General features: G+C 40.4%; 2 protein-coding genes across 9 annotated transcripts in view; one reads left to right on the top strand and one right to left on the bottom strand.

Moving 5' to 3' along the window:
- LOC111839238 (prune homolog 2 with BCH domain) overlaps positions 1-3,087 on the top strand; it is a 67,621-nt gene extending 64,534 nt beyond the window's left edge. For all 5 annotated transcript variants that reach the window (XM_072708093.1, XM_023802944.2, XM_023802945.2 and 2 more), the window contains one exon: positions 1,774-3,087. In XM_072708093.1, the coding sequence (XP_072564194.1) occupies positions 1,774-1,807 (34 nt within the window). In that variant the 3' untranslated portion in view covers positions 1,808-3,087. The remainder of the gene's footprint in view (positions 1-1,773) is intronic.
- A 682-nt stretch (positions 3,088-3,769) lies between these two features.
- LOC111839312 (glucosaminyl (N-acetyl) transferase 1) lies at positions 3,770-18,493 on the bottom strand. 4 transcript variants are annotated; one of them, XM_072708096.1, is made up of 3 exons: positions 18,078-18,492; positions 16,905-16,971; positions 3,770-8,252 (listed from the first exon to the last, which is right to left on the bottom strand). In XM_072708096.1, exon 3 carries the CDS (start codon positions 8,190-8,192, stop codon positions 6,933-6,935), a length of 1,260 nt encoding a protein of 419 aa, XP_072564197.1. In that variant the 5' UTR covers positions 8,193-8,252; positions 16,905-16,971; positions 18,078-18,492; the 3' UTR covers positions 3,770-6,932. The 4 variants fall into 4 exon arrangements, with proteins under 4 accessions (XP_072564197.1, XP_023658872.1, XP_023658873.1 ...); XM_023803104.2 differs by having other exon boundaries at positions 18,073-18,492; XM_023803105.2 differs by lacking the exon at positions 16,905-16,971 and having other exon boundaries at positions 18,078-18,493.
- Positions 18,494-19,601: the final 1,108 nt, after the last annotated feature.

Below are 19,601 nucleotides of genomic sequence, written 5' to 3' on the forward strand. Positions count from 1 at the left end.
CACTAATGACTTATTATACAGATTTGTTGCAGACTTTGTATCCTTGTTGAAGTCGTCACAGAAGGCGATAGTAACGTTGTTTTTGGCACACAGTATTGCCATTTTAACCTCCGCATTTATGACCTGGTTAATGTTGTAAATGACCTGCAGACTACTGCAGGTGGCAGTTCTCATGAGGCTACTGGCAGTTCAGTTTGGAGAGGCAGAGGAATTTTTTTTTTAAATGATATTATAATATACGGGAGATTTACGGGAAAATACTAATACGGGAGGACGGCGGGAAAGAGGGGTAAAATACGGTAGTTTCCCGGCCAAAATGGGAGACTTAACAGCTATGAGTAGATAGCAAGCAAGGTGTCTGTGATCGTTGTCAGTCGTCCAGGACATGATAATCTTATGGGCTTGAATCAAAGGCAGCTGGACTTCTTTTTCAGTGTCTTGAAGATGACTCATCCAAAAGGCTTCTTCAATTCTAAAAGTCTGATGAGGAGTTTCCAGGTATTTATCCTTATCTGGGGCTCTCACCTTGAAAGTGATCGTTGACACACCCTGCTGTCCAACGGGTCATTAGGGTCACTTAGGGCAAAGTGTGAATCAAGGTGTGAAACTTTTGGCCTTTTGGATGAGAGGTGAAAAGTCTTCAAGGAATTGAAAAAGAAGTCCAGCTGCCTTTGATTCAAGTCCTTAAGATAGCAAACAAGCTTTTTCAAAAACTCTCTAGACCCTACCTAGACTTTGTTGTTGTAATGTATAAAATGGAAAGATATTGTTCCACCAAAAGCAATAAACTTGTCTGGCCATATTCCAGTATAAGACATATATGAATATGTATCTGACACTTTTCTGAATGTTAGTAGTTTAAAACCAGTACCCAGATGGTCAACCAGTACCTAGATAGTCAACCAGTACCCAGTTTTAGGAGTAGTCTCTGTTTCATGTACTGTACTGGTTTTGTACATTGGTATTACGCATTAAGTTGAGAAAAACATTATACAAAAATCTTAGTGCAACAGATACATTAAAAAAATCAATTTTCAAAATGCATGCATAATGTCTGGAATGAAGAGCTGACCTCATATGTGCTACACCCTCTTTCATCAATTATTAGTTTTCCTTAATATTAGTAAAATTATAAAAGAACTGCAGATGTATAGGGTGCGTCTGTGGATGCAGTGCAACGGTCAGTATAAACGGTAAAAGAAAACACAGTCAGTTAATCATCTCCCATCCCATGTCGTCTTGGATTTTATATTTACTCAGAATCTTTTGGAAGTATCAGTCAGGAGATTTTGCGCAGGGAGACGAGACACCTTATTCAGTATGTACACCAAGCGTGTCAGAGATGACCTGAATACTTTCATTTATTTGCAATAATTATGGAAGGTTTTTATTCCAGTCATTCTCAGTTGGCACAGGGGAATTTGCTATTTTGATGTTTGATAGCATTCAAAGTCTAAGATTCTATTTGAAATGCAGTCAATTTGGAATTTTTGTTTTCGTTTTACTGTTGCATCTCTGTAAATGGAGCTTCAGAGTCAGCCGTCTGGTTCAGATCTGCGCTCCAGTTCTTTCCGGACTGTGTAGAGCATATAAGTCCCTTTCATTCTAAACAGATGCCAACACCCAAGATCTTTCACTTGTTTCCCAAAGGGTTTTTCTCCCTCCCCCACTGATTCCTCCATGCATCCCCTGATATGGTCTGAGTGTACTGGTGCTCCCTGTGATGTCACTAGTGCGGCTAATGGGGATTTTTCCCTTTGTCACCTTGTTTAGGACCGACAAAAGCCTCAACGCCAGCGACTCCTAGACACAACTGTCTGCAAGCTGCGCTCACAAAGTGCATCCTCATCTGAAGACTTGTTATCTGCAGTGTATGTCATTGTATATTCTAGTGATGTAGATGCAAATGATAGATTATTTATCTGAAGTTAACCTCAGGTAAGATAATCTGAATTCTTTCCAGCAGCACTGCTGATTTAAGTTAAGACCCAGTATTTAATTTTTTTAAATTATTTTATTATATTGAATCATAGCATAGACTAGAGTAATTTCTGACATTGCTGATTCATTTGAACATCTGCATATTTTGAGCAGAAATGTTGCCACCCAAATTCATATGACCTACCCTGATAATTGGCAGCTGAGTCAGCAGTATACGGGTGGTGACAGAACTGAATAAGCTTCAATCAAACTGAAGAGTTTTTTTTTTTTTTTTTTTAAAAACACTCCCACTCTGGCACTTTTTCTTTTGCAATTGAAATTTGTCGGTGAATCCTGAAATATGCCAGAATTTCTTGATAAGGACAAAGATTACCTAGCCACTTGCCTGATTTCTATTTTTTTTTGTCTTAATATTTTTAAAGATTTGTTTCAAGTTTTCCATGTCTCCTCACTCATCAGTGTCATAATATTAATAATGTTTATTATCATATTCCTGTTGTTTTTCAGCGATATTTTAACATGTCCAGCATTGTGCTTGCTCTCTCACAGAATCAGGACCTGTACTCGAACCTCAAACATGCACGTTTGCTATTTTGATGGTGTGTGGAGGGTGACAGTAGCCCCCAAATGTGTCTCCAGTGGGTACTAATCATAACTTTCCACACGTCCTTTTCACACCACACTCATAGTCCGTATGGCAAACACTGACATGCAAGGAATATGTAGAGGAATGGGAGAGCCATTCTAATGTTAGCTAGAGTGGCTGATTCATATTCTGTTCTGTCCTTTTTTTGTTTAAGTACTGGCAATAAGTCGATATGTGTTCAGTACAGATAACCGTTATAAATGCATGGAAAATTTGTTCTTTATTGAAATTCTACTTAAAAGCCATGGAAAATGAAATATAATTTTTACTTTGCTAATATATATTTTAAAAATGTGTGTTTTATATGTATATAAAAACAGCAAATCACAGTAATTCAGACCAGGATTGTTTGCATGTTGGCCCTGATGTAAGTGTACTTCAGAAGGAGCTCAGTTCTGTAAAATTTCTACTACAACATAACATCTGGATTGGGGGACTTAACTATTAAAATCTCGTGCATCATGTCACTTATGCAAATTGAATAAATGTTGCATCACAAAGGTCTGGACGTCATGGTTTACATGCAGTGTTGTATCTAAGACTTGGACAACCTTTGAACTTACGTACAGACGATTACTGTTAACAGTATTTGTGGTGTGTCATTGTGTTATTTTTTTCAAACATCACTAGCATGACTTGTGATGAAATTCAACCTAAACGTTGACATGAAGTAGGAGTTTCTTCCAGAAAGAGGCAATCAAGGCTGAATAAAGTGACTGAATGAAATACCCAAATGTCTTGTAGAATGCCAGTCCATCTCAATGATGTCAAGCCTATTCTGTTGTAATGGCTTTATCATTACTAAAACAAAATTTTACCTTGGGGTGGACTGGCATCTCATTCAGGTGTGTCTCCTGCATTGTTCCTTGTGTTTCCTGGGACAGGCCTTCTGTCCCGCAGTGAGGCTAATTGGCATCTCTAGAATTGAGCGTGTACAGTATGTGTGTGTGTGTGTGTGTGTGTGTGTGTGTGACTGGCATCCCGTCCAGAGTGCACCCTGCCTTTGCCCTGTGCTGCCCACGATAGGCTCCAGCTCCCCCTATTACCCTGACCGGGATGATGGGTTTGTAGCTAACATTTCCAAAGTTATTTCTAAGAGACTAAATTTGGACAGTACATTGAGTTAGGGTGTGGACTAATATTAGGGCATAAGGATATATTCACGTAACAGTGACAAAGGAATAGCTTTGAGTAATCCATTGCAAATTTATTTATATAACATCCAAAAATACTCCAAATCCAGTGAGTATATGTGCAGTGATATAAAATAAAATCTACAAATATACACAGTATACAGGGAAATGTGTCAAAAAGTTACATGGATCAGGTTTAATAAGACTGGATTAGGCAAGTAGGAGAAACAAAACTGAGCACTGAGCCAGGGTATAACTGTATGGGTACAGCTATGGAATAAAGAGCCTGGGCCAGGGTATAACTGTATGGGTACAGCTATGGAATAAAGAGCCTGAGCCAGGGTATAACTGTATGGGTACAGCTATGGAATAAAGAGCCTGGGCCAGGGTATAACTGTATGGGTACAGCTATGGAATAAAGAGCCTGAGCCAGGGTATAATTGTACGGGTACAGCTATGGAATAAAGAGCCTGAGCCAGGGTATAACTGCATGGGTACAGCTATGGAATAAAGAGCCTGAGCCAGGGTATAACTGTATGGGTACAGCTATGGAATAAAGAGCCTGAGCCAGGGTATAACTGTATGGGTACAGCTATGGAATAAAGAGCCTGAGCTAGGGTATAACTGTATGCATACAGCTATGGAATAAAGAGCCTGAGCCAGGGTATAACTGTATGGGTACAGCTATGGAATAAAGAGCCTGAGCCAGGGTATAACTGTATGGGTACAGCTATGGAATAAAGAGCCTGGGCCAGGGTATAACTGTATGGGTACAGCTATGGAATAAAGAGCCTGAGCCAGGGTATAATTGTATGGGTACAGCTATGGAATAAAGAGCCTGAGCCAGGATATAACTGTATGGGTACAGCTATGGAATAAAGAGCCTGAGCCAGGGTATAACTGTATGGGTACAGCTATGGAATAAAGAGCCTGAGCCAGGGTATAACTGTATGGGTACAGCTATGGAATAAAGAGCCTGAGCCAGGGTATAACTGTATGGGTACAGCTATGGAATAAAGAGCCTGAGCCAGGGTATAACTGTATGGGTACAGCTATGGAATAAAGAGCCTGAGCCAGGGTATAACTGTATGGGTACAGCTATGGAATAAAGAGCCTGAGCCAGGGTATAACTGTATGGGTACAGCTATGGAATAAAGAGCCTGAGCCAGGGTATAACTGTATGGGTACAGCTATGGAATAAAGAGCCTGAGCCAGGGTATAACTGTATGGGTACAGCTATGGAATAAAGAGCCTGAGCCAGGGTATAACTGTATGGGTACAGCTATGGAATAAAGAGCCTGAGCCAGGGTATAACTGTATGCGTACAGCTATGGAATAAAGAGCCTGCACTTTCCGTCCATGATTGTTCAGAAACAACTACATTTAACATGGACATTTTATAAAATGATTAAAAAAATAATAACAGTTTTACTATTGAAAACTGTAATAAATGTGTCCATGAAATTCGCAATAAGATTAACCTGAAAAAACACAGGTGCATACATGCCTTATATTTACCTTTGTGGTTATGATAACAATGCCGTCATTAACAGGTTTTAACAATGTGATGCCAAAAAGATAAGTTAAATAAGCCGCTTTTGTTCCAGGAAAGTTACTTAGTCAAATATTAGCTAATATCCTGTTAAGGCTTATTGTTATCATGGCTTCATGATATGTATACTTGATACTAATTATTTTTAATAGTCCTGCCCCCTGCAGAGTCATTGCGTTATTCCTTCTCTCTTATCATGGGCTTGCCGGAGTAGCCCTGATCAACAAGTCAAGAATGCACAGGGAAAACACCTGAATTTTAACATTCTTCATTGGGAGAGTATGGAAATCCATGGGCTAACTTTCTCCCAACCCCCACTGTGCCCTAAAGCACACACCTGACTGCACAGATGTCATGGCGTCCATATTGACTGCAGGGGTTGTAATGTTGCTCCCCAATTGTTTAGGGCATAAGTAGTAACCTTAATTATTGTAAAGCAATATGAAAGAATACATGAATGCATCTAGACCTAAGGATAACCTTAATACCAATAAACACAGTTAACAATTAAATCATAAAAATAAGCATAATCCTACAAGATCTAACACCACCTACTATCTTCCCAGCTAACACTCCCGTTGCAGTCCAATAATGCAACGGATGTAAAATTGCATAAAAAGACTTAATAATTTAGATAGTTCCCATGGTTAAGAAATGCAGCTCAAAACTGTCATTCAACATTTTTGTGCTCTTTTTAGTGAAGTTTTAATGTTTGATAAATGAGTCAGTATCATTACATATTTTTGTAAGAATAATTACTTTTCTTAAGAAATATTAAGTAATATATTCTTACCGTGTCCCTGTAATGGATGAATGGTGGATGGATGTATGGATAAAAATCCGTATTCTTATTTTACCCCCTGTTTTGCTAAGATGAAAAAGGGATTTGGGAAGCCCAAGTTTTTGGAAAAGAAAGGTTACAGAAAGGCAAAATATTTTTGTTAAATGCTTTCTCTTTTTTCTGTTTTCATATTTAAAGCTCCTATTCATGAAATCTAGTCTTGTGATTGTGTGACAACGTAAAATTATGGGGTGTTTCTCAAAACCAAGAACACAAAGATCGTACTTATGGTCTTGGCGAGACCAGTCTTGTTAATTTGCCTACAAAGAACAAACTTTGGCACAATGAATCATGGGACTGATTTCATTTGGTGAGGGTTCAACCAATGTATCCTTGATATTTGGGGTGGGGCAAGAACAACATCCAGAATTTTTTTACCGTCCTCCATACTGGAGTATTGGAAGATGCCGCAAAACATGTGCAAGAGAACATAAGTATGGTCAAGTGCGGTCAAGTACGCATATCGAGAAACACCCTAGTTATTCCAAAATGTCATTAACAGCCCTTCTGTGGTGTGAAATGAAAATCCAAATGAAGAATGGTTTCATTATTCATTTCAAGTGATGCTGGAATATATTTAAACAAAAACAGGTGGATGCTACTGATAACAAACAATCATTAATAAAACACATATGTGCAACTCTTATACACCGTTAGCAGCAGCAATATTCCTTTCCCAGGGCTCAAACAGCAGGCTTTCTGTGGCAAATACTTTGGTCATTTCCGTTTACGCCTTCAGCAGTATCTTCTTCACTTAGCAAGATGGGCTAGCTAAATGTTACACATGCATTGGGAGTTACCTTGAAGAGACAAAATCTATCAGTCCATCTCCGCCAGGGCCTTATGGCGCAAGTAACTTTCTAAACAGTACAGGACAAAATAGTCTGCGTCCGAGTCAAACTTATTGGCAAACAGATGGGGCTGCTGCAGAATCCACTTGAGGTCCCCGACACCATAAACACACACAGTCCGGACGTGATGCCCCTCGCAGGGAGGGTACATGGCTCCCTTTGATTCTTGTCCTTCAAAATACAGCCATTTCACTAGCCTCGAAATTGAATTCACATCGGTGACATCATATCTGTTACTGATGGGGACGGAGCCAGGAGCTCCAGGCTGCCTCTGTAACGTCGCCCACAGATGCTCGTCGGGGCTGTAGGTGTCTTTCGACCATTTGATCAACTGGTGTGCTGCTGGATCCTGAAGAACGTATCGCACAAAATCCCGGCAAACCACGATGTAAGCACCCCCTGCAAATATAGGGGTATTAACTGGAGGTGCTTCTTTGTTTTCTTTTGTTCTCTGTATGTTATTGTTGACAATCTTGTGTACTTTTTCCCATCTGACTTTCTTGTATGTTGGCATTTGTTCGGTCTCAAGATTATTCTTGCCATTCAAAACTTTCAGTTTCCGCACTATTTCCAGGTTGGTTTTTATGGGAAAGTCCTGACCACAGAGGTTTATAAAGTATTTCCAGTTAGAATTCAGGTTATACAGGTCCTCCATACAGTTGATGTCAGCCTGGACCCTGCTCCAGCTAGCATACACAACTCTCTCCTGTTTACTGGAAACGATGACATTGTCAAAGCAGGCAGCAATGCCTTTCACGGCAGTCTGAAATGATGGCATAGACTTTTGGTCAACATGGATGCAATAAAAATTCTGTGGGCTGTAAATAGACCTGAGCATCCTTTCAAAACTGTGGATCTTCTGGTGAATGACTATGGAGTATGCGATAGGAAACACCTCCTCCTCATGACTCAGGGGAAAAGTCAGATACTTCCTCATTACTCGGAATTTCTCGCAGTCTTTAGTCCATTCAATGTAATGCTTGTCTGAAATCGTGCTTCTGTTTCGAAAGCTTTTGGTTATCAAATTCAACTTTGCATTCGCAATTTCCTCTTGATCTTTCTTCAGGATCTTTGTACAGTTGCACAATTTTTCAATGCGCTTATCAGTGAGCTCTAGAAAATTGTAGTTTAGACTTAATTCCAATTTAATGTAAAAAAAGTATCCTATGGTGGAAATAAATATTCCAATCAATAATAACTTTCTGAATTTATTCAGGTTCCTAAACATTTTCCCAGCAGAGAGGTATAAGCTGTCTTCGTCATTGGTCTTTGGCCTGAAACCTTCAGTCTGAAAAAACACAATAACAAAGATACAATTTTAAATTAATACAGTTATGTTTTGTCTTATTTGCCTCATTTCTTTTCCCCAATCTGCAGTCATAACCTTAGGAATTACAACCTGCCTTAAAGCAATTACAATTACAATTACAATTACAAGCCTTAAAGCAATTTCCCAATTATTGTATATCGGTATACATTTAACTAAATGAGTAAGCAAGATTATCTCTGTCTTAGTCAATATCTGATCCTGACAATGTAACCCCTCCTGTATTCAGCCGTTGTGCTTCCCAACTGGCCAATGGCCCCACAGCAACCAAAATCCGCAGCAAAATCCTCCAGTCCCAGCTGACTTTATGACTACTGACCTGTTGCTATAATGTCGGTGGTTATGAAGGCATTTGAACTTATCCTGCCAGCATCAGCCTGTCAAGATGAACTGTTTACTGTCTGCCCACCTGGGCCTGTATTCACAAAGCATTTTATCTATGAGTAATCGTAAATCTCACTAAAAGAGGTTTTTTCCTAAAACCAATTCACAAAGTGGCAGAGAGTAACTTTTATTTAGGAAAAGAGCCAACTCCTAAGATAAGAGTAAGACTCTGTCGCTTTGGCTGACATCAGCTCTCGTGCACAAACTTGCCTGCAATAACCACGGGGATTGGTTAATGAGAGACTGGTGAATATTTATATGCAGCATCCCATAAGCGCAAATAAATGGAACAAATGGAAACCGCTTCTAGTGATCATGGTTATAGTGATCAACTGCTTATATGGATGAAAAAGGTTGGGACAGAATCATTCCTTACAAATACTGTTTAAATAATTCACTTATCCTAAACGAGTAGTCCATTTACAGTGTTCATTTTTGTTATTTTTAAACATGACAACATATGGAAACAGTTTAAACTACGGTATTCTTTTTCCTTTACTTTGATCGCACTACTTTGCCTTGCAGTAACCCGTATGCTTCTGGCTAGCTACCTGAGGCTAATTCTGTCTACACAGAAAACGTGACGGGAAAAAGAAAGTAATTTTCTCTCAATGACAAATATAGACTCATCAAAGCTTATGATAAACTGCCAAAACTGAGTTGACCAGACGCTGTCCGTTTTATTACCTTATAATTCATGTAATACATATACAAATGTCAATTAGATGGTAATCTGCTTGAGACATTTTAAAAAATGAAATTGGTTATAATGATCACTATAAATGGTTTCCACTGTATATGCTTGGGTTGTTTCGCTTTGTGTTGTTTCGCTTTGTTGGAGATGTTATTGCATGTCTCACAAGCTCCACAACCATCATTTTTCCCTCCCGACTGAGGCAGTATTATTTAAGTATTTCAACGTTCGTTTAATTTTCCCAAGCAGTGCAACGTGGATTGACAGAAGCCATTTTGCAACTGTTTGTGAGTTGGTCTTAGTGACTTAGGAGTCCTCTCGACTACTTTTTTAGCTCTCCCAGACTTAGGTGCTACTTTTAGTGCTAAGGAGCTTTGTGAATTGTTCTTAATCAAAAAAATGAGGAGTCCTACATTTAGAACTAACACGCCCATAACTTTTAGGAGTTTCTCTTAAATTGGTAAGTTTGGAGCTACTTTTAGCCTCAAAATGCTTTTTTGACTATGGGCCCTAATCATCAGCACTAAAGTACCAGTGACCAGTGTCACAAGGTTATGTGCTCTACCCACAACTCTTTTCCATGTTCAATAATAAGCTCGTATCATAGGACAGCTCTATTAAAAAATCAAATGTGAATATTAAAGCCAGTGGATTGTAGACAGGCATAGGAAAGACAGCTGGGGTCTTGACATGTGTAGTTGGCATGGAGCATTGGTGGACATATTTAATTGTGTTAGAATCTACAAACAAGATGGTGATTTCAAACTTGTGGGGAATTTACAGTGTAGTTGCCTGTCTGTTTTCTTACCTGGTCTGGTATGTGTTTCTTTTGTTTTGAAATGCCGTAAAGAGTAACAACAATAATTGTAAAACATAATGTACTATATGTGGAATTTTTGTAGATGGAGACTCAGCGACTAGGAATAGTTGGCATTACACGTCACCAGTCTAGAAAAGTCAGGTATTTATATGTGATGCAGTAATGTGTTTCTTTTTTTATTGTTGTTGGACTATAGTTGTATTTTTCTTTTTGTTTTGTTTGTTTCTTTAAAAGTAATGGGCACTGAATTATAGGGTAAACTGCTGTTGTTTAGGGGTTTTAAAATGTTGAATTATTAAGGGTTGATAAATTTAATGATCTGGGTGTTAATCTCCCTGATGTTGCTTTAATCTTTTTATCTGAGGCAGTACGACTGGTGGCTCAGTTAGTGGTGTTTAGTGCGAGCAGCTGGCTATCTTTAGTTCTTATTTTGCAATTTTGTTTACTGTATGTAAAATACTGGGTATGTATTAGGCAACCTGTATGGGGAGGAGTGGTGGCTCAGAGGGTGGGGTTAAATCCTGTGAATGCCAGGAGTGATTCTACTTCACTGGGCCTTTGAGCAAAGCCCTCAACCTACATTCGCTTTGTCCTGGGTATGACATTAACCTACATCCAGCCCTGCAAGCAGATCCTCCAAATTACAGGGAAATTTGGGGGTTGGTGGCAGGATTGGCACTCCAGCCACCGGAAAAAAGCCTCACACTGGTCCTTTTGGACTGGTGTGGTGCTGAGGTATCACCCGCTCCATGGCTGCACTCAGGTCTCATCCCTGAGGTGGATTGTCATATGGTGGGAGTGGCAGTAAAATTTTAAAGTAAAAAGAGATCATGAATCGGTATCGGCAGTTGAGTATCGGAATCTGTACTGGTATCGGAATCGAATTGGAGCTGAAAAAATGTAGATCGGCCCATCCCCTACCTGAAACCATCAAGATCATTGTGGATTTCAGGCGCTCACAGAACACCCAAGTCACACTCCATATCAATGATCAGCAAATAACAGTAATGGACTCTTTCAGATTTCTGGGCACCTGCCATTTCTGAAAATGAGGACCTCACCAAGAAGGCAAACCACAGACTATTTCTTTAGGCAACTGAAGAACTTCAATGTTGCTTATAAAATAAGCCGAACAAATGAGTACCATAGATAGAACAGAAATCTGATAAATCTAGAAATATCTACATACATTTCCAAAAATATGTAATATATGTGTTATATACATTTACTTGGTGAAAAATACGCCACATTGCATGGCTGTCTGAATGGGAATGAAGAGATGCAGATGATACAGTGGTAGATGTACTGCACTTAATTCAAACTTTTATCACAGAAGGTATCGAGACAATTCATGTCTGTGCCTTCGATGTCGACATGGATAGATAACTGGCCTCACCCACGAGGTCTGTAAAGCCCAACTGCAAATATCATGTACTAGAGGCAGCGGAAGAGCTGTCACAGAGAATGAAGGAAAAAAAAAAATTTCCCCTCAAATTTTACTTTCTCACGTACAAAAATGATAAATGAAGCATTTTTGCATTTCGTTTCAGTTTCTGTGTATAAGAATTCACAGTGGGCATAATTTTAAGTCTGCCACGAAAAATGTTCTGTATTTGTTATACATTTTTCTGTCACATCAAAAGGAACAAAATGAACACATTGTATCTTTTGGGAATAAAAAATATAGGAGACTATGCAGACTACTATGTACTGTCACTTAGGGGTGGGTGGTACACCGGCGCCATAATCCTTACAGGTGCGATTGTGCCCCACAACATGGATTGCACTATACCATTAACAACGTGAGGAGTCAAATGCCTATTTACAGTATACAACAGGCTTTTTATATTAGGCCTAAAAAGTATTTTATTTTTTTCAAAGCTTTAATTGTAGTTTTAATACATGTCCTCATATAGTATATGTAACCGGTTTATGCGTGTTTTGTGAATTTTCTATTAAACACACTCTGACAGCGTGTTATGAAAACAAATTAACAAATTCAAAATAAACAGAGTCTGTGTAATTATACACATTAAACAAAAACAATCCGGATACATATTATATATAGTAGCAAATCAAAAGGAATAAAAGCATATATTAGCACCACTGCCTTCATGCAAGATTCATGGTAAAAGACACAACTGGCCAAGATTAACGCGTGGTGACGGCGTGTCCCAAAAGCAGCCACTTAAGCTGGGAAAGAGGAATAAAAAACACAGTGGAATGTCGGAACCAGCAGAGGCGTCGGTAGGAGAGGAGACTCTCGTTTCGAAACATTTACAGACATCACAACTCTCCCGGAAGTTCCGCTAGTCTCCCGTATGTCGGTAGCGTCTCCCTGCTGCCTGCTCTGCTTCTACAAATATAATGGATAACCGAGGGCCTTTGCTGTCTCATGTTCCCTCTCGCTCTGAAAGATAATATCTCACATGCGGGCGTGAAGGATCCGCTTTCAACATGCGAGTGACGAGCGGAACTTCTAGCAGAGCTGTGATGTCTGTAGGTTTTAGTAATTGTGCCATGATGCTTTAATTTGTGTGTTTTTTGTTCCCCTTATACAATTTGCCTCACAACTGCCATGTGACCACAAAAGAGTTCTTCTTTTGGTACAGCAGAATTGGTAATCTTAGTTTTTTTGTAGCACATAAAAGTTAATATCAAGATCTTAAGGCTTTTTGCAAAAAAGTATTGCAGCTACACTCATTCACTTTTACAGTAAGTATTGCAGCTACACTCATTCACTTTTACAGTAAGTATTGCAGCTACACTCATTCACTTAAACACATCACAACTACACTTTTAATACCCCTCTACTGGTACTACGCTGCTGTCTTGATACCTCACCACAGTAAACAGAGCCACCTTTTTTACCACACCATCATAACTATAAGCAACTGCCCTTCTGCTTGCATTCATTAATTACTGCAAAAACAGCAGGTATCTCATTTAACCTAATTCAGCCTTATACAATTATGACGGTTTTTATTTCTCAAGCTTTTTATCAGTCAGTGATAAACCAACTCCGAGTTTGTTCCCAAACTTTACTTTGTAGTTTTATACATTTTTTTTTTTCATATTAGATGAATCATTAACAATCATATTTGCATTTCAGACTTCTGGACCACAATGAACATTTGAGTCCATTAAGGTAAGTCACTGAGATATTTTTGTCTATAAAAACAAACATTTTTGAAAAGTGTACTTTTCAAAAAAACGCAGAATTTATAGCTGCTTGGACTGCAGGAAGTGCTTGAGACAAATGTAATGCATTGCGTCAGGATTAGAATGCGTTGCTTTAAGCCAGCGCTGTAAGCAAGTCGAACGCACCCAATGACCTGACTGGGGAAACAAACTGAAACGTGGACTTAACACAGAGGACTAATGACAACAACCAGAAACAGCTGATCACATGGGGATCCCACATGAGGTTAAGGGGGCGTGGCACACGGAAGGAGCAGACGATCGGGGCAGGACAGGGGTAATGTTGGGATAAGATCTTTATCGTTTTAGAAGCCATTAAGAAAAAAATGCTCTTCTTGTTTTATCCTATTCATTTTGTGTTTAAATGCTTAAAAAAAATAAAATAAATAAAAATAAAAACATATTTAGGTGTAATTTTGGGGGGCCGGGAACCAATTAATTGGTTTTCCATTATTTCTTATGGGAAAAATTTGATCAGAACTCAAACTTTAGGATTCGATCCGGAGTCTGGAACGGATTAAGTTCGAGAACCGAGGTACCAACTGTATACAGATTGCACCAAGTGATGTAAATATAGTTGTATTGCACAATATACAGAATAGTGACATAATTTATTAACTTTAGGTGACTGAGGTATTATAAAGTCTGATGGCGGATGGAATGAAGGACCTGCGGATGTTGGATGCAGTAGTCTGTTGCTGAAGGAGCTTCGTAATGTCCTCACTGTGTCATGCAGGGAGTGAGAGGGACTGACCATAATGGATGTAAATCTGGCCAGCATCCACCTCTCAGCCACCTCTTCAGTGGAGTTCAAAGAGCAGCCCAGGACAGAGCCAGCGCTCCTGACCAGTTTGTTCAGTCTCTTCCTGTCCCTTCCTGAGCTCCCGCACCCCCAGCAGACCACCGCAAAGAATACAGCAGATGCTACCTTAGTGTCGTAAAAGGTCCTTAGGAGTGTCCTGCACACACCAAAGGACCTCAGCCTTCTCAGCAGGTGGAGACGGGTTTGCCCCTTCTTATACAGGGCTTCTGTGTTGTGTGACCAGTCCAGTTTGTTGTTTATGTGAACACCCAGATATTTGTACAGACACAACCTCTACCTGCACTTCCAGAATGTTCACTGGTGCAGATGGAGTCACCTTGTGGCAGAAGTCAATCACCATCTCCGTTGTCTTACTGGCGTTTATCAGGAGGTGATTCCATCCACACCATTCAACAAAGTTGCCGATGACCCTCCTGTATTCCAGATCGTTACCCTTCGTTAACATCCAACGATGGCTGTATCATCAGAGAGCTTCTGGAGGTGACTGCTGTCCGTGTTGTGTGTGAAGTCCGATGTGAACAGTGTGAAAAGGAGAGGGGGGAGCACTGTGCCTAGCGGAGTCCCCGTGCTGCAGACTTACTACCACAACAGACATGAAGTCGCAAGGTTTCACATACTGTGGTCTGTTAGTGAGATAGTCGGTGATCCATGCAGCCAGATGGCAATCCACACCAGCTCCCTGGTGGGCAGTGGTGGCTTGATGGTTAGGGAAGTGCACTTGTAATTGAAAGATTGCAGGTTCGAATCCCCAACCAGCAAGGCACCACTGAGGTACCCTGAGCAAGGTACCGCCCCCAAGCACTGCTCCCCGGGTGCTGAATTAGCTGCCCCCTGCTATGTCACAAAAAGTCACATATGGGTTAAATGCAGAGGACACATTTCATTGTTGCGCACTGTGTGCTGTGGTGTGTTGACAATGACCACTGATCTCTAAATTCTAATTCTGTCATTCTAAGTCTAAGTCATTCCTTCAGCTTCTCACTTAGCAGTGATGGCTGTATTGTGTTGAAAGCACTGGAGAAGTCAAAGAACATGATTCTCACAGTGCCCCCAGTGCTCTCCATGTGAGAAAGGGACCGATGGAACAGGAAGATGATGGCGTCCTCCACGCCGACACCTGGTCTATACGCAAACTGAAGGGGGTCCAGCTCACTGCTCACAAGGTGTCGAACATGGTTGAGTACGATCCTCTCCAGGCACTTCATCACATGAAGTGACTGGGCTCCCTGGGGTACGCAGTCTTGGGGACAGGAACCACACAGGAGGTCTTTCACATGGTGGGGACTCTTCAGACTGAGACTGAGGTTGAAAATGTGCAGAATGACCCCACAGAGTAGATCAGAACAGTCTCTGAGAAGTCTGGAACTGATACCATCCAGGCCTGTTGTCTTCCACACCTTCATCTTCCTCAGCTCATTCCTCACCTGATCTGCTGTTATGGAGAGGCTGAAGGGGGAGGGGCTGAGCAGTAACTTCTGAAGATTTAGGTGGGGGGGATGGTTGCGTTGATTCCCCTGATGCTGGGTGGAGGGGGGTGAGGTAGCCTGAGGAGGGTTTTCCTGGTGACAGTGGGGGACTGGTGGGGGGGATGGTGTTGGATGACAGGGCTCTGGTGGGTGAATCCTGATGACTTAGTGGGGGCAGCATCAAATCTGTTAAAAAACAGATTCAGTTTGTTCGCCCGCTCCCCATCACCAGATTCTGGACCCCGTCCACTGACATTACAATGGCCTGAAAGTTTTTTCAGACCCCTCCAAACCTCTCTTGAGTTGTTCCCCTGACGATGCCCCTCCAGTTTCCTCCTGTAGGTGTCCTTTCCCTTCCTGATTTCCCTCTTCAGCTCCCATTTGACTCCAGATCTAATAACCCTCTTCTTCTCATTGAGAAGGGTTTTCAGTGCTGGGGTCACTTGTTGTTTGGAAAACACCGTACCCTCGTGACAGGCACAGTGTTATCTACACAGAAATTGATATAGTCTGTGATGCAGGTAGTCAAGCTATCTACATCCTCCCCATGTGAGCTACATAAAACTTCCCAGTCAGTTGTGTCGAAGCAGTCTCTGAGTGCCATGCTGGCCTCTGCAGACCACCTTCTCACATACCTCTTGGCTGGTGTTTGTTTATTCACCAGAAGTATGTAGTTAGGGGACAGATGGATCAGACTGTGGTCAGAACGGCCTAGTGGGGGCAGGGATGATGAGCTGTATGCAGCCTTAGTGTTCGCATATAACAGATCCAGGGTTCTATTGTCTCCGATATGGCAATTTACATACTGCGTGAAAGTGGGGAGAGTGGCATTCAGGGAGACATGATTAAAGTCTCCAGAGATGGAAAAAAAACGGCTTGGGGGTGTGATGTCTGCAACTGTGACACTACAGTGTAAATAAGCTCGCAGGCTGCGGCAGCATTAGCAGACGGGGAACATACACAGTTATCGCGATGACAGGCAAGATGGCCGAATGCTAACTGCTAGCAGCTCTATGTCAGGAGTGCAGCGTTGCTCTTTCACACAAATGTGACACAGGTTGCACCAACAGTTATTTATAAACATCGGAATCCCACGCTTTAAGAAATCTTACAGCAAATCTATATTACTCCATTATAATTCCAAAATTAGCTATACCAAATTAGTTGCATGTGGTAGTTTGCAAAATCTACAGACTATTTAGAAGGCAATAAAACTGCTACATACTTGTAAATGAGTGTGCAGACATCGAATGGAAAATATCACTCCAGCCAGCTGACCAGAGTTGGCAACCCTGACATATATAAAACATAAATAGAGAAAATATAAATTCATTCTCTCTCTACCTACACATCACTAGATTCTCGTGGATTTAGGTGTGCATGGCGTGCGGCAAATTCGAGTTGTGTATCAAAGAACATTCTGGATGTTTCTTTCTTTCGAGCATTTTCTACCCGCGGTTGGTTAAATCCTCACATGCAGAACCCACGGACTGTGCTATATAAGTAATATATGTGATTATATTTTTCTTATCAAATGCCGCTGGTGTTTATTAATTATTAACTGGTTTGTCACTCGTTTGGCTTTGTGACTTCCTACGTTGGTCTGTAACAGTACTGTCGTTCCTAAAGGTTTCCCCAGTTCATCCTTATCTAACGCTACAGAAGACCCTACGTCCCCCCATATTTCTCCTTCGTCATTATGCAGCAATATGCTGGAGGCGACGGTAAAGACCCATGCAGATGAGTCCTTTTGTAATAATAATTCTAGATAAATCTCTAGAAGCTGTTGAGCCTTCACATCAAAAACCAGTTTTAGTGGCATTAGGCTAAATAAGCGTATCTGTCTTACTGGGTATAAATATTAACATTTAGTTTACTTTCATTTCATTCTGTTTCATTTATGCCTTCAATCCAAAAAATCACTTCCTTCCTGAATAAAGCCCCCTATGTAATTCTCAAACTCATATTCAAGATGTGACGAATGTGTATTTCCTTTGTAAAAACTCATGTAAACTAAGATCTAAGTAGATAAATTATGCTGTCATGAAGCAAATGCCCACCTGCCTCGTGGTGCTACGCGGTTTAATTTAGTGTTTTTCATGTTTTGTGTTTGCTTAAGTTAATAGACCACTCGGCATTTTCTGCCTCTCGGTTCAGGTCACTTTGACTGACAAGGCGCAACAGAAAACCATTAACATTAATTGTTTTTTCTACGTAACATTCGCTCAAGATCATCGTATATAAACTTAAGTTTACAACACGTTCCCCTGCAACACGTGTGTTATGTAAACTTAAAAAAATATCAAAGTATGCATCATATGGATGTCTACGGATCGTTCGACTGCGACCTAAAATTAATAAAATAGTTAACAATAACATATATTTAGTCCTACCTTACTTGTCTGTTCTTGACAAAAAAAAAAGCAACAAGGTGGCCGGATTAGACCTGCGTTGTCATCACCTCCGGGCGCCTAACACGTGAGGATTACGGCGCTTCCTTCACCTTCCACCGTCCTTTAAATACTGCGGTATAATCCGTGACGCGGTGCGCGGGGTGGCTTCGGCACTCATCTATTTTTTCATATTTTTTCTTTGCTTGTTTTTTGTTACGGTTAATGCAGATATTTCCTGAATATGCTGACTAATGTTGATTTTGGCTGATATGCGGGATTTGAAGGTCCTTATAGCACGATATGACAGCGTCAGTACCCGCCTTATCCTGTTCTGGCTGTTTCTCTGTTTGACCCACTGGTGTTGCTGGCCATTCGGTTCCTTCCTCAGTGTCATAGCCCCTTAGTTCATAGTGTGTTCTCTTGCTTCTTGGGTTGTCATGTGGCTGTGTGGGCTAATAGCAAGCAGTTAAGGACTGAGCATCCGTTATGTATTTGAGGCTGGCTATTTTATTATTTTATTTTTTGTATTCTATTTAATTCTTAATAGGTCGGGCACTGCAAATACATTTCACTGCATGTTGTACTATGTATGATTGCGTAGGCTATGTGACCAATAATAATTTGAATTTGAATAACTGACGAAAAAAGTTTTTTTTCTGACATACCTTCCAAATACTGATGGTTTTTTTCAGAGATGTGGTAACCTCAAGATTTTACTTGGCCTTATAATTCACCAACAGTCATCCTTGGGGATTTTTTTTTTTGCCTCTCTTACGATCCTCCTCATTGTAAAATAAACTTGGGTCCTCTTCCAGGCAGGTTTGTAACAGTTCCAGTTGTTGTCCACTTTTATATTATTGCCCTAACAGTAGAAATGGGCATTTTAAGGCAAGTAGCTATTTTTTAATACCCAATCCCTGACTTAACAAGGTCAACACACTTCTCCCTTATTTGGTTTGTATGTCCTCTTATCTTTCCCATGTTGATGGACGATTAAGTCTGTGTCACCTCATGTTCGTATCCATGTTAACCAAGAAGTCATGGATTGCAGCTTGAAGGTTCCTATTCACTCCACTCAACTCAAAGATGTACAGTTTACAGGGGAAACATGCTTCAGTTACATTGTGTTCACTATAATTTACAGGGGTGCCAATAATCGTGGCACATTTGTTTTTGTTAAAAAATATTTATTTCTTGATGATTTGTTTTTCTTGGAATAAATTTATTTCAATGAAAGGTTGGATTTTTGTCATTTTTCAGTGTGACATGAAGCTACTTCATCAAAAGGTGGATTTTTTCTAACCCTTTTTACAAATCTTTAGAAGGGGTGCCAATAATTGTGGAGGGTGCTATAGACTGTGATTGTTTCACTTTTATTCCCCATGTCTCCAGGGTAGAACTTGACACCTGTCCTTTGTCTAGTCTTGTTATTTGTGTATATCCGTATCTGCCCTGTTTCCTCAGTGGGTCATTGTATAGGCTTGTGTGTGCTATTAATGCCTTTGTTTTTTCCATTTGTGTTTTGTTGT

Source organism: Paramormyrops kingsleyae, chromosome 2 (genome assembly GCF_048594095.1).
Source record: "Paramormyrops kingsleyae isolate MSU_618 chromosome 2, PKINGS_0.4, whole genome shotgun sequence".
NCBI lineage: Eukaryota > Metazoa > Chordata > Actinopteri > Osteoglossiformes > Mormyridae > Paramormyrops > Paramormyrops kingsleyae.

Coding starts and splice junctions, on each gene's coding strand:
- LOC111839312 (XM_023803105.2), bottom strand. CDS start 8,192: ATGTTTAGGAACCTGAATAAATTCAGAAAGTTATTATTGATTGGAATA.